Here is a 17,131-nt window from a genome sequence, read left to right as displayed (position 1 = left end):
TTTATTAACTGTTTTTTTCTGGTTATACATATTAACTTTTTAAATACACATTTCTTTGTGAATCATGTTGGGACAGGAAAAAAAAAAAAAAGAACAAAAGGGGAAAACCATGTGAGAGGGGAAAAAAAAAACCAGAAAAAAAAGTGAACACAGCATGTGTTGATTTATTTTCAATTTCCATAGATCTCTTTCTGGATGCAGATGGTGTTTTCTAACCAAAATTTATTGGGATTGCCTTGGACCACTGAACCACTGAGAAGAACCAAGTCTTTCATAGTTGATCATCATACAATCTTTTACTGTATACAATGTATTCCTGGTTCTGCTTTTTTTCACTCAGCATCAGTTCATGTAAACCTTTCCAGACTTTTCTAAAATCATTTTGTTCATTATTTTTTATAGAACAATAATATTCCATTACTTTCATATGGCATAACTTATTCAGCCATTCCCCAATTGATAGGCATCCACTCATTTTCCAATTCTTTGCCACCACAAAAATTGCTGCTAACTCTTATAGGAATTACAGTCTAGCCGATTGAGCAACAGATTCATTATCCAATAAAAGGCTAATATGCTTTCTTATTCAGCACTTGATTTGTTCTAATCAAAGTCAAATTTTGGAATACTAGACTCAGGGTTGAAAAATCTAGATTCTAATTCTAATCTGCCCCTAATTCATTGAGGGAATTTAGGCAAGTAATTTCCCTTATCTGAGGTGTCAATTTCTTCGCATTAGTTTAGATAATCTCTAAAGTCCCTTTTAGCTTGACGTTCTATTGCTTGAATCAACAAATATTTACCAAGACAGCTGGTCAAAATGGATAGTGCTGAGCTTGGAATCAGAAAAAAACAAATAAAAAAAACCTCTCAAAAAACTTCCCAAATATCCCTTTCACCCCAACTCTGAATATTAGAGAGAAGCTTTGTCATCTGCTCACTGTAAAAGGAAGATTTCCTTTCTATCATTTTGTCTGCTTATTTTAAGCTACCACCCACAATTTCCTGTGCCTGATAGGTACTTTCAACACAAATCTCTAGACCCTTTTATCATTGCCTTCCTTCTTCCCTCGGCTTCTTCTGATCACTGTCTGGGGAGCCATTTCTTATCTGTCCACAGACTTGAGATAATTTTCCTTAGTACCGCTTGTCTCTGACTGAGAACTTCCCCATAGGTCTGATAACAGAATATATCCAACTAGAGAAAGCCACATGGTGTTGGAACTGCTAATTTTATATAGAGAGACTTAATTCAATGAATAATAGTCACAAGTTGCATTTATGTAATACTTAACAGCTTATAAAATGCTTTCACACATATTACCTCATCTGTTCCTCACAGCAATCCTATGTAGGGCAGTTATTATTATCTTAATTTCACAGATGAAGTGTGGAAGCACAGAAATACAAAATAATTTCCTCAAGATCACACACCCCATGACTTAGGTCTGAAATTCAGGATTTTTATGAACTGGATTCGATATTGGGGGCTTTTAACTAATTTTTTTCTTCTTTGAACACCTGGGTGTTCTGAATTTCTGAATTTGGCTTTTGTCTAGTCCTCTAGAGGAAAGTTCCCGAGCAAGTACTTGGGCTAACAATATATTCGATATAAGGTAGACTTTATTTTAGGATAGGGACTGAACCTTGAGATACTAGTCTGGTAAGCTAAATATCTTCTACTAATGCAATGTCTTCAAGTCTTCATTTGCAAGCTTACATTTAATGCAACAAAAAGCTCAAAGGACTCATATCTGAGTCATAAACAGTCAAGTAAACTCTTCTTTCCTTTTCAATGTGCAGCCATCTCTCTATGGAGCCTTCTGTAGTACCCTGGTCTTAAGCAATTCTAATATTGACACTTTCCCCACAAAAATGGAGAATACTCAGTGTTGCTTGAAAGTCAAACACTCTTTTTTTCTGGTAAGCTTCACATTCTCAGGGGCCAACACAGTTCTTAAGATTTGAAGTATTTGATTGGTACCTCCCAGTTTGAGAGAGTCTGGGTCCATGTCTCCCAAGTTTAACTCAGTACCAGGGAAGGGCAAAGTCTAGTTGGTAATCTCCATGTCATGAGTCTATTCTTTAATGTTCAAGCTTTCTCTTGATGCAGGGACTCTTCTCTCCAGTCCAGGAATTTCTTTATTCTCTTGATACTTATATTACCTTTGGGGCTAAGAAGATCCGTGGGGAGGCTGTATGAATCACCCTCCCTCTTATCCTAGGATCCAAGCCCACTTTGTAATGTAGAAGTGCTCTGTCTCTATTTCCTCTCTATGGTATCCAGCTCTCTTTTTAAGGATTAAAAGTCTAGGAAAGAAGCTCAGATTTTAACTTCAGCAATTCTACATTATCGGTGAAATAAATACCAGTGAGTTTAATTCAGTGATATCCTCGACAAAGAATTAACCTTATAAGTGGTATCTTATATTTAAAAAAAAAAACCAACATCTTTTTTTAGGAGACACCAAAAATGTAATAAAAAAATCCATCAGTAGACAAGAAGAACTTTCACACCTTGTACAAGCACTGACAGGGATTAGAGAGAGCTTGGATGGAAACAGGAGAGTGCTGGTAAATGTTTCACAACCAGTTCAGGTTGGGGGTGGGGGATGCCCTCACAACATACTTTTAAGTTTAATCTGTCTTATTAAAATTTTCTCCATTGCTTTCTTAAGTCTAGACAATCAGGCATATCATCTACGTAGAAAAACCAAGTTTCAAATCTACCTTTACTCAGAGGAAATCATTATAGGTTTTCCCCAGTATAGCTAAATTTAGAGGGCAATGACTGTATTTGACCTTCTTATCTGATTATGGAAATTGTTGAATTTAGCAACTGGCTATCAAAAAATTAGTGAAAATAAGAAACTGCTATATGGTGTTTTCCTCCTCCCAATGTTCACGAAATATAAATGAAGCTTTCCCAACCCTTTTTTCCAATAGAGCATTTCAGTGTTTCAGGGAATCTTTATTCCATCTTGACTCATCTCTTCCATGGGTGGAGATTACATTCCAAGGTCCAAGATTTTCTCTTCAGGGGTGTGCTGGAACCATCTTAGAGGGTTTGCTACAGCAAAGTCTAAGTATTAGGAATTAATAAGAAATAAAATTGGAAAGAACCCCTGGATCCTAAAGGACAGGTGGCAATTTTACATATTATCTTGTAAGTAATAGGGAATTTGTTTTCCTTCAATGATATTTTATTTTTCAAAATTCATGTAAAGTTAGCTTTCAACATTTATTTTTTTCAATCATTAATATATTGTTTGTAAAATGCATTTTATTTTTCCAAATACATCCAAAGATAGTTTTCAACATTCACTTTTGAAAAACTTTATTTTCCAAATTTTTCTCCCTCTCTTCTTCTTTCCATTCATTTTTGTAAATGCTTGTTCTGAATTTTTCTCTCTCCCTCCCTTACTTTCCCTCTCCCCAAGACAACAATCAGATTTAAGATATATATGGGCAATTTTTAAAAAGAATATTTCCATATTTGTAATGTTGTGCAAGAAAAATCAGACCAAATGAGAAAGAAAAAAACCCCAACAAACAAAAAAAGTGAAAATACTATGCTTTGATCCACATTTAGTCTCCATAGTTCTCTCTCTGGATGCAGATGGCATTTCCCATCCCAAGTCTTTTGGAATGGCTTTAGATCACCACATGTAACAAGGAATCTTTGATAGTCACTAGGCTAGGGAGTGATGCTGGCTATGACAAATCAGGAAATTTCATATAAAATGTGTTAATTTTGATGAGTTTCCCAATCTATTTGGGGGATGAGTGAAAACTGGCAGCATCTGACATTGTCTCTTTGTCTTCTCCGCTATCTTGGGGGATGGGTGACACAGAGATGAAGATATTCCCTAATCTTAATCTCTCACCAATAGATGAAGGGGAGGTAGTAGCATCATCTGCCGAACTGTAGCTTTTTGTTGACATGAAACAGACTCTCTTTAAGTCCCAGAATAGCTCTGGAGGGGGATCTCCCATCTGTGACTGATTCAACCTGAAACTTTCCCCTCTGCTGTATGGGGGAAGAGGAGGAGGAGGAGGAAGTATACAGAATAGCTCATCACAGACTTGGTCCTGAGTAGAAAAGGGAAAATGTCCATTTTCTTCTTGACATTATCAAGTCTGTCCCATGTACTCAAAACTAAAAACTGGGAGGCAAAATGAAGATGTGTTTAACTTATATCAATTGCTTGCTGTCTTAGGGAGGGGAGAGGAGGGAAGGAGAGAGAAAAATTTGGAACAAAAGTTTTTGCAAAGGTGAATGCTGAAAATTATATTTGCATGTATTTAGGAAAATAAAATACTATTAAAATTTTTAAAAAGTAAAAAAGAAAAAAAAAGTAAAGACAAAGTCTTATGTCTCATCTGGAAGAAGAATCATATGCAGAAAACAGTGAACAATGTGGCACAAGACAGACATTATTTTGTGCAACATCAGAAAATCCTGTGAGGTATTAACTCCAATTTACAGATGAGAAAAAAAAATCTCAGAGACGCAGGTCTCCTGGGTACAGCCTTTCCCCCACTGTACTAGCTACTCTCTCCTCTCCAAGGACTTTCTGTTTATCTGCAGTGAGGTTAGCCATGTGCATGAACATTTGCCAGGCAAGAGACTACCTATTAGTATGATTTTAAGGGCCCCAGCTTTCTATTTCTGTTGACTGCCTTTGTTTACCACAGAACAAAGCTTCTGGTTCTGTAGTCAGAGGTTCAGCCTCTAAGGTAGATATGCTGGGCATGTAAAGGAATATGGTACAGTGCCAAAGAGCTTGGATGGAGCCAGGAAGGCAGAGGTCCTGTCCTGCCTCTTCCACTGACTTGTGTGATCTCAGGCAAGGTTTTCTTTCACTAATCTTGCTTTCTTTCCTCTTCTGTAAAATTAGAGGATTGGCCCTAGTCAATATTAATGAGATAATATTTATAAAATGAGTTTTATATTTGTAAACCTTAAATTTGGCCAATATGACCTCTAAATTTGTCTCCAGTTTTCATATTTCATGGTTCTAGAGGTTTAATCAATGTCTTCTATGTTCTCAACCATTTTTTAGAAGGAATTCTGGGCTCCAAAAGCCTGGTTTAAAAAAAATTATTGAGAGCAGTTTTCCTGTTCTTTGCTCTTTTCTTCTCACTTGTTGCTTTAGGAACATCAACCTACTCCAACTATCTGCCCTTCTTTCCACAGGTGGTTTGCAGGCAGGATCTCCAGGCAGTTTGCAGAAGAGATTTTACTCAGAAAAAATCACCTGGGAGCCTTCTTGATCCGAGAGAGTGAGAGCTCCCCAGGAGAATTTTTCAGTCTCTGTGAAGTAAGCCTTCTTGTCTGTATCTTCTCTTCCAAAACTGGTCACTCTTAGGGGCCTCTGATATCTTTGGGGGCTCCTACAGAGAGAGATAGCTCAAATGGGTTAATCTGTACTACCAAGGTAAGGAGAATTAAAAGGAAATCCAAATGGTGACATATGATTGTTATACATTCCAACTCTGTGGGAAAGATAGGAGAAGGAACAATTTCTTTTTTTTCTTTTTTTTAAACTTATTTTTCTTTTTTATTTGTAATTTATTTTATTTTTTAAAAAGAGTAAGAAAAAAAAGAAAAACAGAAAAGAAATACAAAACAAAATAAAGTAAAACAAAAGAGAACATTGTCATGTGCCAAGCAGAACATCAAGGAAGATTCAAAACATATAACAACAAATTACCAAGATCAAAAAAATGTATGTAATAGTAGAAGAAATTATATTCATGAATGACTTTTTTTCTTTACTTTGTTATAAATTGTTCTTTGGTTCTCTGCTGAGTACCTTATTTACTTTATTATTTTTCCCCCTTTCATTTCCTCCCCCACTCCCAAGAAAGCTACAATTAAGAAGATATATTTATATATGTACATATAGACACACACACACACACACACACACACACACACACACACTCCATATACACTCATGTCTTTCCTATTCTTGCTGCCTCTTTAATTAAATTCTGCTCCATAACTTGCCTTACTATTACTTAACCTCCCCCTACCCAAGGATTCCTCCTTTGTCTTCTTCCCTAACCCTTTGCTTCCCCATCTGCCCCAATCTCCCCTTCTTTCTTTATAGATTTTAGAGGGTGCTATATCCCCTTCATTAGTATACATGCAGTATTGGAAGGCACAATTTCTGACCTTAAAGAAAACTACAATATTGTGGGAGTAGATCAGACATAAACACAAATGTCTGTAATACAAAGCTAGATGTCATGAATGCTAGAAGAAAGCCTCCCCTCTAAAAGTGGGAGTTCCTATGAAGACTCAGAGGAAAGGGATGACTTCAAGCTTGGAAATCAGAGAAGGTATCATGGCTTCATGTGCACACATGTGTATGTCCATGAATATGTATGTGTATGGTGTATATGTATGTGTATAATTGGGCTTTAGTGGGATTTTTGCATATAAGGGTTCTTTTCCCTTTTTTATTAATGAGATAATATTTGTAAAGTGCTTTGGAAACTTTAAAACACTACATAAATACTATTTTTACTGGCCCAGGACTCTTTACAACAGACCTGTATCCCTTCGTTTTTGGTACCAGCATGGACAGTATTGTGATTTTCTAATAGATCTGCTATGGTTAAAGGTGCCTTTTAGTACCTACCAAGTTCTTTTTCATCTAGTCTGGAAAAGTCTGCTCTTAAGTATTGCTAAGGAGGGGAAGGTCAGCTGCTGTGCTTAAAAGCTGATGTATCATTGGAGAAGGACTAAAAGAAGAGTAATGAAATTTGTTGCCATCTAGGAGTCTTCCCAGAAGAATAGGATGTTGAAAGGGCTCGCATTCCCTCACATTTGCTCACAGCTATAGAATCTAAAATTGGGTGATATGGTACCACACATTTTTTGGATTTTGGTTCCTGCCTTGGGAGAAAGAAAGGAATTTCTTCCAGGATAATCCAATCTTGGCTTCTGATAAGTGACTGGCTTAGATTCTATTCTTCCCTCTATGAGACATTACATCTGTAAAACGGAGCATAGCCACAGGCCCGTTACCAGGAATGAAAAAAGAACCTGTGGTTATGAGGAAAGAACTGTTGACCGCCGTGCTTTAAGTTCAGTTTCTTCAGGTTACTACCCTCATGCTTGCCTGAAAAAAAAATCCATTTAACAAGCCACTGGGTTTTTCACTTCTACTTTTTTATTTGAATAGTCTCACACAGGGATCTGGTGACATGAGGGGCCAGAAACTCTTCAACCCAATGAACTTGTGATCTCAAGCAGAACAAGGTGAGGAGTAGCCCAGATGGGATTCTAGAATTAAATATTTAATGTTTAGAGGCCCAGCTTTTAAAGGATATGGCAGCAGGGAGAGGTTCCTTGAATCAGAATGTCTGAATTGGAAGGTATCTTAGAGATCATCTGGCCCAAAGATCTTGTTTTTATGGATGAGGTAAATGAGTCAGAAAGGGTGAGGGAAATATGTGGCTAGCTGTCCTGCCTAAGTGCCTAGAGAAAAAGAGTGCCCTACCCCAATAGTTTTTTGGATAGGGAGGTTTTTTTGTTGTTGTTTTTAAACTTCTTGAGGAGCTAGGTCTATGTATTAAGCCCTCTGAATCTCAGAGAAGGGAGGCAGATGTGGTGTAGTGTTATCCCCTAAGAACAAAGATGGACAAAATAACACCCCCTCCCCCAATCTTCTCAAGCCACCCTGCCAGATACATAGATGGGCTAGACAGCTAAACACTCCTTACTAAATCCTTCATTTCTTTGGACTAAATTTTACCTTTTCTAGGCTGTATTTGTTTCAGTACAAATACTCGGAGGGAGAAGGCATAGAAAACCCACTACATCTCAATAGGAGTAGGATTTATATTACTAGATACCAGAAATAAAAATAGAATATATTATAACAGCATAACAACATAAGGAGTAGCATCAATATTATTGGATACCAGAAGCAAAATAAATTATGACAATATAACATAACATAATACATAATGTTATGTTATGAATATGAAATGATATATGAAAGATTATACTGTAATATGTATAATATTCTTAGATATTAAAAATGAAAGAAGGCTTTTAGTAGGAAAAAGGATGCTGAATCTGTAGTTAGCATCTTGAATTCACAGGATCACAAATTTTAGAAGTGAAAGATATTGTAAAAGATTTTAATTCTTTATTCTACCAGAAACTTCATATTTGGAATTTACCAACTCATAGCTCTTAAAAAAAATCCCCATATAACTTACCTAATAAGTCACTACAAAAAAGAGCTGCTACAAACATTTTTGCACATGTGGGCCCTTTTCCCTCTTTTATAATCTCTTTAGGATACATATTCAGTAGAGGACACAGTTGGATCAAAGGGTATGCAGTTTTAAAACTTTTGGGATAGAGTTTCAAACTGCTCTTCACAATGTTGCGTTATTTCACATCTCCACTAAAAATGCATTAGCTTTCCATTTCCCCCCACATTTATTATTATCTCCAACGTTTATCATTATCTTTTCCTGTCAGCTGAGCCAACCTGAGAAGTATGAAATGGTAACTCAAGAGATGTCTTAATTTGTATTTCTCTAATCAATTTATGACTAGAAAATGGCTTTAATTTTCTTCATCGGAAAAATGGGCTGTTCCTATCCTTTGACCATTTATCAATGGGGAATGTATGTCTCTGTTTCTTTTGCAGAATGGGTTTAATAACATTTACATTATCTACCTTATTGGGTTGTATGGAAAGCAGCATTTTACAAAACTTAGGGAGCTATGTAAAGGAAGTTAGTATTCTCCTTCTCTGGACGCTTGTCGGGGATGTTTTGATAGTGATTCATGATAGACATAAGAATTGGACCTGTAAGATGCTTTCAAGTTGAAATCTATAATTTGATACCTCTTTACACCTCTATCTGCATATTTTGGATGTCCAAGTCCCTGAAATCATGCAAGGACACAGAAAAAGGAAAATCAATTGGAGATATCCAGTTGCAAGTATTCCTCCCTCCATCATTTATTTATTTATTTTTTTTTTTTGCTGAGGCAATTGGGGTTAAATAACTTGCCCAAGGTCATACAGCTAGGAAGTGTTAAATGCCTGAGGTCAGATTTGAACTCAGATCCTGCTGACATCAGGGCTGGTGCTCTATTTACTGTGCCACCTAGCTGCCCCCTCATTACTCTTTTTCTTCCCATGAAGTACCTTTACTCTTCCCTATTATGGGAACAGAGGTAATAATCACTTCCTTTCTCTGCATTGGATCGCTCTGTGTGTATGTGGTGTAGAGGAGAAGGGCAAGTCTGCTTATAAAATCTCCCTTTCTTCCGCTGATGGCTATTCCCAAGAAAGTAGGGTCAGGTCCTTAATAAAACCTGGTCTGATAAGGACACCCATGAGGTTGTGCTAGTTTCTAGAGAAGGGGGTTGTGCTACCTTCATTCTCTTTTCTAGACCACTCCCAGACCCTTTTCTAAGCAAATCCCTAACTCTCTGTCCCAGCAAGCACATGACTCTGTTCTTTTGGGGTAGATTGTCCCCAGTCCTAAGGAAGACAGGAAAAAAAAATCTATTCTTGACTTATCATGTGTCCTGTAATAAATACCCTGGACACTTTGCCCTGGATGCCTTCCTGAAGCAAGGGTTGGATTTCCCGGAGAGAATAACCAACCAGGCATGTGTCCTATACAGATGATAGCAGTCTGCTATCTCTAACACCTTGGTCCAAGTCTAATGCAATTTGTCTTATCCAGTCCTTTCTAAATCTAACATGGAATCTTAGAATTATAACATTTTTATAGGTAGAAAGGGAAGGGCAAATTAAGCACTTACTGTGTGCCAAGTTCTGTACTGATATAGAAATATCTCATTTATGAGATATTGAAAAACTGAGGCAGAGGTTAAGTGACTTGCTCAGTGTCATATAGCTATCTGTACAGTATCTGATCTTTCTGACTCAAGGCCCAGGGCTCTAATCACTGAGCAACTAGTTGGAAGGGACCTGGAAATCACTTTATTTTATAGAGGAGGAAACTGGGTGAGGAGGAAGGGGAGGAGAGAACAGGATTATTCAGCTAAGGTGCCATGGCAAAAACATGGACTAGAACCTTGGTCTCCTGATTCCTTAGAGCCTGGGGAATTTCATCCCAGTCTTTTTGGCAAATATATGTCCACTCTCTTCTGAGAGAGTTACAAGACAAAGAGGTGGCATGTGCCCTTGAGGAAGTTAGAGTTTGTTTCCCTGGAGAAATAATACATAGGAAATATATATATATTATTTAATAGTTTTTATTTACCAGATATATGCATGGGTAATTTTATAACATTGACAGTTGCCAAACCTTTTGTTCTAATTTTTCCCCTCCTTCCCCCCACCCCTGATGACAGGTTGGCCAATACATGTTAAATATGCTAAAGTATAAGTTAAATACAATATATATATACATGTCCAAACAGTTGTTTTGCTGTACAGAAAGAATCGGACTTTGAAATAGTGTACAATTAGTCTGTGAAGGAAATAAAAAATGCAGGCGGGCCCAAAATAGAGGGATTGGGAATTCTATGTTGTGGTTCACACTCATCTCCCAGAGTTCTTTCGCTGGGTGTAGCTGGTTCAGTTCATTACTGCTTTATTGGAACTGATTTGGTTTCCTCTCATTGTTGGAGATGGCCACGTCCATCAGAATTGATCATCATATAGTATTGTTGTTGAAATAACAATGATCTCCTGGGCCTACCATTTCACTCAGCATCAGTTTCATATAAGTCTCTATAGGAGATATATTTTTTAAAAACCTAATGAGATTTAGCTATAAGAATAAATGTCAGCCTGAGAAGTCTAGATAATGGCAGGACTCCAAGAATAAAGAGTGAAATTTGACTGGGATATCCTGGAAAGATTTCTTGGGGAATATGGAGCTTGATATATACTTTAAAGGATGAGTAGATTTTGAAGAGGGGAAGGAAGGATATTTTTGGAGGGTTGAGGAGGGGAAACAGTATGAGCAATGATCCAGAGACAGAAATAGCCTCTAGCTGCAGGCATGAATTTCAGAACTTGCAGATGGGATGGCTGAATCACTTTTAATAATTTATTTTTCTTTTTAAATTAAATTTTTATTATTTTAAATGAACAAAAATCTGCCTTCCATCCCTCTCACTTGGCCTACCATGAAGCCTATAATACTCTAGACATTTTGCCCTGGATGGACCTCCTGAGGCAAGGGTTGGATTCCCTCAGAGGATAACCACTGAGAAAGAAATAAAAACACAATCCTTGTTATAAACATGTTATAGTCGAGCAAAACAAATCATCTTATTGGTTACGTTCAAAATAATATGTCCCTGTCAGTATTTTGAATTTATTTCTTCTCTGTGAGCATATTTCATTATGATTTCTCTGATATGGTGGCTGGTTATTATGTTGATCAGAGTTCCCAGGTCTTTTAAAGTTGTCAGTGATTTTTGAAAATCCCAGAGAAAGTGGGAGGGTTGAAGAAGAACAAATGTTCCAACTCCCTCTTACCACCCCCCCAAAAAAAGAGGAAGAAAAAGGTAGACTGTGTAAATTATAAGCAAGTGAGTTTGACTTTTGTTCCTGCCAAAATTCTAGTATGTGTTTATGATAGGAACTTCTTCACAAATGCAATGAGGGTGGGAAGTGGGAGGGTGGAAAAGATCCTGCTACTCCCAGGCTCAACTTTCCAATGAGTCCATATGCTTCTGTTCCTCTGGAAAATCCCTGTTTTCTCTTAGATCCTGAATGTTGTTCATAAATCTCCTCCGACATAAGTTTATAGTGAAACAAACAACTTAATTAGATTAGTAAAAACAGTAAAATCAAAGGAATACATTTGAAGCAAACACTCCTATAACTCAAGGAAGTCACCTCATTTCTTCCCACCCCCTAGGATGGAAGGTTGTGAACTCCTATCTTTTCCTGCTTCTTTGCTGCATTACTAATCATGAAAAGGGGGACAGAAAGCAGATATATACTTCTGTCTCTCAACGTAAAGGGAGACAGACTGCTTGGTCATCAGAAGTAATTAACCCTGCAGTTTGAGGTAAAAAATATTCTTGCCAGGCAGGATGACAATAAATTGGTCACAATAAGGCAAGCATCCCAAAGCACATTGTTCTCTTCCAGGCTCATCTCCCAGGCATTTCCTGGATAGATCACCAGTTTCTATTGCTTGTATCAATGTCTTTATGACTCTGCAGGCTATTGGAGAAGGACATTCCTCAACCCAACTCTGTTTGCTTAGAAATAGAACATTTCTTTATGGCCACCATATTTCCATGACTGTTCTCCTGTGTGTTCGTTCTCTCTCTCTCTGTCTCTCTGTCTCTCTCTCTGTCTCTCTCTCTGTCTCTCTGTCTCTGTCTCTGTCTCTGTCTCTGTCTCTGTCTCTGTCTCTCTCTCTCTCTGTCTCTCTCTCTCTCTCTCTCTCTCTCTCTCTCTCTCTCTCTCTCTCTCTCCTCTCTCTCTCTCTCTCTCTCTCTCTCTTTCCTCTCTCTCTCTCTCTCTCTCTCTCTCTCTCTCTCTCTCTCTCTCTCTCTCTCTTCCTCTCTCTCTCTCTCTTCCTCTCTCTCTCTCTCTCTCTCTCTCTCTCTCTCTCTCTCTCTCTTCCTCTCTCTCTCTCTCTCTCTCTCTTCCTCTCTCTCTCTCTCTCTCTCTCTCTCTCTCTCTCTCTCTCTCTCTCTCTCTCTTTCTCTCTTTCTCTCTCTCTCTCTCTCTCTCTCTCTCTCTCGCTCGCTCTGTTTCTGTCTCTTTATTTCTTTCTGTCTCTGTCAGTCTGTCTGTCTTTCTCTCTTTGTCTCTGCCTTTCTTTTTCTCTCTCTCCATACCTCATTCCTATATTTTGTGTCATGTCCACAAGTTAGTTCATCCAATCCTAATTTACTTTCTCAGCTACTAAGGATTTGGGGAGAATGGGGTAAAAAAAGTTATGACAAAACATTAAAGTATGGAAACACTGCTCTTTACATATTGCTGAAGGGATATTTGATGAATATCTAGACAAGGGAACAGTGCTTATAGAGAGATAATATGGCTTCATGAGGAACAAGTCATGACAACCTACTCTTATTTTTTATTTTTTGACAGGATAACCATCTTGATTGGTGAGGGGAATGCTGTAGATATGAACTGCCTTATTTTTAACAAAGCATTTGACAAAATCTCATGTTCTCCTTGTGAACAAAAATGGAGAGATATGTGCTGGATAATAGAATAGTCAGGTGAATTCTGAATTGATTGGATAACCAGATCTAATTAATAATCATTTGTAAAAATTAAGTCCATTAATAATAATTAATTAACATGTCAATATGGAAGAAGATATTTAGTTGAGTGTTTAGGTAACTGTGCTTGACCCTATGCTTTTTTAACATTGGAATCAAAGGTTTTAATTTAATAACTAATAACAGTATTATCTTGGTTTTAGCTTGTTCTCTGTGTGTGTATGTATGTATGTATGTGTTGTCTCCCTCATTAAATTGATTGGTTTTTTTTGAAAATATAGATTGCATATTTTTATTTTTTCTTGTATCCTCAAAACTTTGCACAATGCCTGGCACATAGCAAGTAATTAATGTTTACTGATTGACTGATTAATTATTTCAATAAAGATGCAAGTGATATACTGATTAAATTTGCAGATGACACAAAACTAATACATTTTATGACAGAGTCAGAATCCAAAACAAAATTCACAGGCTAGAATATTGGGCTGAATACAATAAGATGAAACATAATAGAGATAAAGATAAAATCTCATATTGGGGTTAAAAAAAAAACCCCAAAACAACTTCACAAACACAAGCTGGAAAAGTTATGGCCAGATAACAAATCTTCTTGATATCCAAGAGTTAACTTAGTAGTCTGCTAGCTCAACAGGAATCAATAATATGATATAACAGCCCTCCAAAAGCAAAGCTATTGTGATCTAGATCTGCACTTAGGAGTAGGGTATCCAGTAGGAGATAATTGTCTCACTGCTAGAACAATGTTCACTTATCTGGAAGGTCACATTTTTTGAAGGATATTGATAAACTCTGGAGTGTCCAGAAGAATTGGGAAACAGGGCATGATGCCTGTCTTCAAATCTTTGAAGGACTGTCACACGAAAGAGGAATTACACTTGAATTGCTTGGTTCCTAAGGGGAAAGGAAGGAGGAATAGGAAAATACAGATTTGCTCAATAGGCAAATATATGTTTGATGCAAAGAAAACCTTCCTAACCAGAACTATCCAAAAATGGAATGAGCTAACTGAGGAGTAATGAGTTCCTTATCACTGGAAAGCTTCAAGGAAAGCCTACATAATGATTTGTCAGTTATTTTACAAAAGGGATTCTTGCTCAGGGTTTTGAAGGATGGGTAGCACTAAGACAAGTATAAAAGATGAAAGAAGGCTTTGGAAGTAGGGGGACAAGATGACCTCTGAAGTGCCTTTCAGAACTTAGATTCTGTGATTCTTAATGTATTTGATGGAGAACAAAAAGGGGACTGTCTTGGTTTGAATGGCAAGTGTGGGTTTGGAAGCAATGGAAAGTAAATCAGGAAAGGTGGGAGTGAAGGATCTTGAAATGATTATTCTGGACAGTATCTAGAGACCAAATGGAGAGCCATAAAAGATTTCTGGTCAGGGGCATGACCTCATACAAAGCAGGGTTTTCTGATGATTCATTTGGTGGTGGTTTCTCAGAGCTATTTTAGTAATTTAGCTGAGGTCCTGCCAGTGGTGAGAGAGATCCTTGGCAGATTCCTTTTGACCTGGGTAAGTTTGAGGTCAGTCAGGCTCTCCCTGCTACCTGTGTTTGGAATCATACAGAACGTGGCCTTTCCAACATTCCTGCAATAACAAAGCTTTAGGGTTCCTGGGGGCTTCTCTATACTATCTGCCTAGCAATCTGGCTTCCACTTTGATTGATGTCAGATGACAGTTCCTTGCTGAGAATGCCTTCCTTCATGCTGCAGTCCCTAGAGGTTGAGAGCCCAAAATCTGGAATCAGGACGGTTCAGAGAGTGGTTAGTTTTAAGGGGGGGAGAAAAAGGTCTTTGTCCAATCCCTGCTTCCTTGACAAAAAGCAGGAGGGACAGAAAGGAAGGAGAAGTAAAGCTATTTAGGGACTTTGGGTTGTAGAATGAGAAAGAAGACCAATTCTTCCTTTGCTCTCCTCCTATGAAGATTAGGTTTTTCTACAATAATGAATAATTGATATTCACTTTTCTCATGACAAACCAGTGAAATAAATAGTGCAAGAAATATTCCTATTTGACAGATGAAGAAATTGAGGTGCAAAAAATTTAATTGGCTTGTCCAGGATCAAACAGCCTTTCAGGGTGAAGAGTTAGGACTCAAATATAGGCCTTCTTATTGGAAAAAACAAGGGCTTTTTACATTCCACCAGATTGTGATCCATTAATCTGTAGCATCACCTCAACCACATCAATTCAACTTTCTGGGCTCAGTTTTCTCATAGGTAAAATGAGATAATAATGCCAGGACTAATTGCCTCACAGGTATGAAGAGGTTTAAAAATGCTTTTTGAGCAGTGAGGTAGCAGACAGAAGCCTGAACTGGAATCAGCAAGACTCCACTCTGGTTTCAGACACTTAATACCTTCATGACCTTGGAAAAATCACTTAACTCTGTTTACCTCAGTGTTCTCATCTGTAAAATGAGCTGGAGAAAAAACGGCAAAGCACTTCAGTATCTTTGCTAAGAAAACCCCAAAAGGTGTCACAAAGAGTTGGAAGTGGCAATGATTGAATAATACAAAAGTGGCTAAACTTAAAAGATTATAAGTTCCATGTAAGAGAGGAAGATTGGTACGTGTTGTTATTGCTTTAAGGCTATATATCTCTCCACTAATTATTTTTCCAAGTGGTTGGAGTTAGGGAGTTTCCATCCATAGGAACAAAAGTCCATACTAGGTCAGCTCAATGTCAAACTCCCTAAACTTATGCAGGGTCTCAATGAGCCAACATGTAGTGATCACTGAGAGCCACTAGATGGCACCCATTGCTCACAATGTTTCTCCTGAGGGATAGAAGAAAGAGTGAGTAGTTCACTAGTTTCAGTTCAGAGAAGGGAAAAGAAGAGAAGAGCAGAGAAGAGCAGAGCAGAGAAGAAGAGAAGAGAAGAGAAGAGAAGAGAAGAGAAGAGAAAGAGAAGAGAAGAGAAGAGAAGAGAGAGAGAGGAGAGGAGAGGAGAGGAGAGGAGAGGAGAGGAGAGGAGAGGAGAGGAGAGGAGAGGAGAGGAGAGGAGAGGAGAGGAGAGGAGAGGAGAAGAGAAGAGAAGAGAAGAGAAGAGAAGAGAAGAGAGAAGGAGGGAGGAAGGGAAGAGAAGGGAAAAGAAGAGGGAAGGAAGGAGGAGAAGAGAAGAGAAGAGAAGAGAAGAGAAGAGAAGAGAAGAGAAGAGAAGAGAAGAGAAGAGAAGAGAGAAGAGAAGAGAAGAGAAGAGAAGAGAAGAGAAGAGAAGAGAAGAGAAGAGAAGAGAAGAGAAGAGAAGAGAAGAGAAGAGAAGAGAAGAGAAGAGAAGAGAAGAGAAGAGAAGAGAAGAGAAGGGAAGAGAAGGGAAGGGAAGGGAAGGGAAGGGAAGGGAAGAGAAGAGAAGGGAAGGGAAGGGAAGGGAAGGGAAGGGAAGGGAAGGGAAAGGAAAAGAAGAGAAGAGAACAGAAGAGAAAGAAAGGGAAGGGAAGGGAAGAGAAGGGAAGGGAAGGGAAGGGAAAAGAAGAGAAGAGAAGAGAAGAGGGAAGGAGGGAGGAAGGGAAGAGAAGGGAAAAGAAGAGAAGAGAAGAGAAGAGAAGGGAAGGAAAGGGGAGAGAAGGAGAAGGAAAGGAAGAGAAGACAGGAGATTAGTCTCTAATTGATTATGAACTATATTCTGACCCCCCTCCTATACCCTACAAAATCTAATTTGGTCTTAATCTGCACATAGAGACATACACATATAGCTACCCAACCATAAGCACACAGATGCCAAAGCTAACCAATTCAAGCTCAGATGGAGATGGGTCAAGGCCAGAGGAGTACTGGAATTAACTGGCTTGGAAGGACTGATTAAATTTTCAGGGTGAGTGTTTACACCTCAGAAATTACAAAAACTTACAAATCAGAACTTAATTTATTGTTTTGTTG

The 17,131-nt window shown here is 38.0% G+C and overlaps 1 protein-coding gene across 1 annotated transcript in view; it reads left to right on the top strand.

Moving 5' to 3' along the window:
• The window catches only part of GRAP (GRB2 related adaptor protein), a 70,250-nt gene that overhangs the window by 16,938 nt on the left and 36,181 nt on the right, over positions 1-17,131 (top strand). The window contains exons 3-4 of the mRNA XM_074281711.1: positions 5,201-5,313; positions 10,741-10,750. Coding sequence (XP_074137812.1) covers positions 5,201-5,313; positions 10,741-10,750 — 123 coding nt within the window. The remainder of the gene's footprint in view (positions 1-5,200; positions 5,314-10,740; positions 10,751-17,131) is intronic.

The sequence above is a fragment of the Sminthopsis crassicaudata genome, chromosome 1, assembly GCF_048593235.1.
Source record: "Sminthopsis crassicaudata isolate SCR6 chromosome 1, ASM4859323v1, whole genome shotgun sequence".
Classification (NCBI taxonomy): domain Eukaryota; kingdom Metazoa; phylum Chordata; class Mammalia; order Dasyuromorphia; family Dasyuridae; genus Sminthopsis; species Sminthopsis crassicaudata.
Note: the sequence above shows the minus strand (reverse complement) of the source record. Positions and strands in the feature narration are given on the sequence as shown.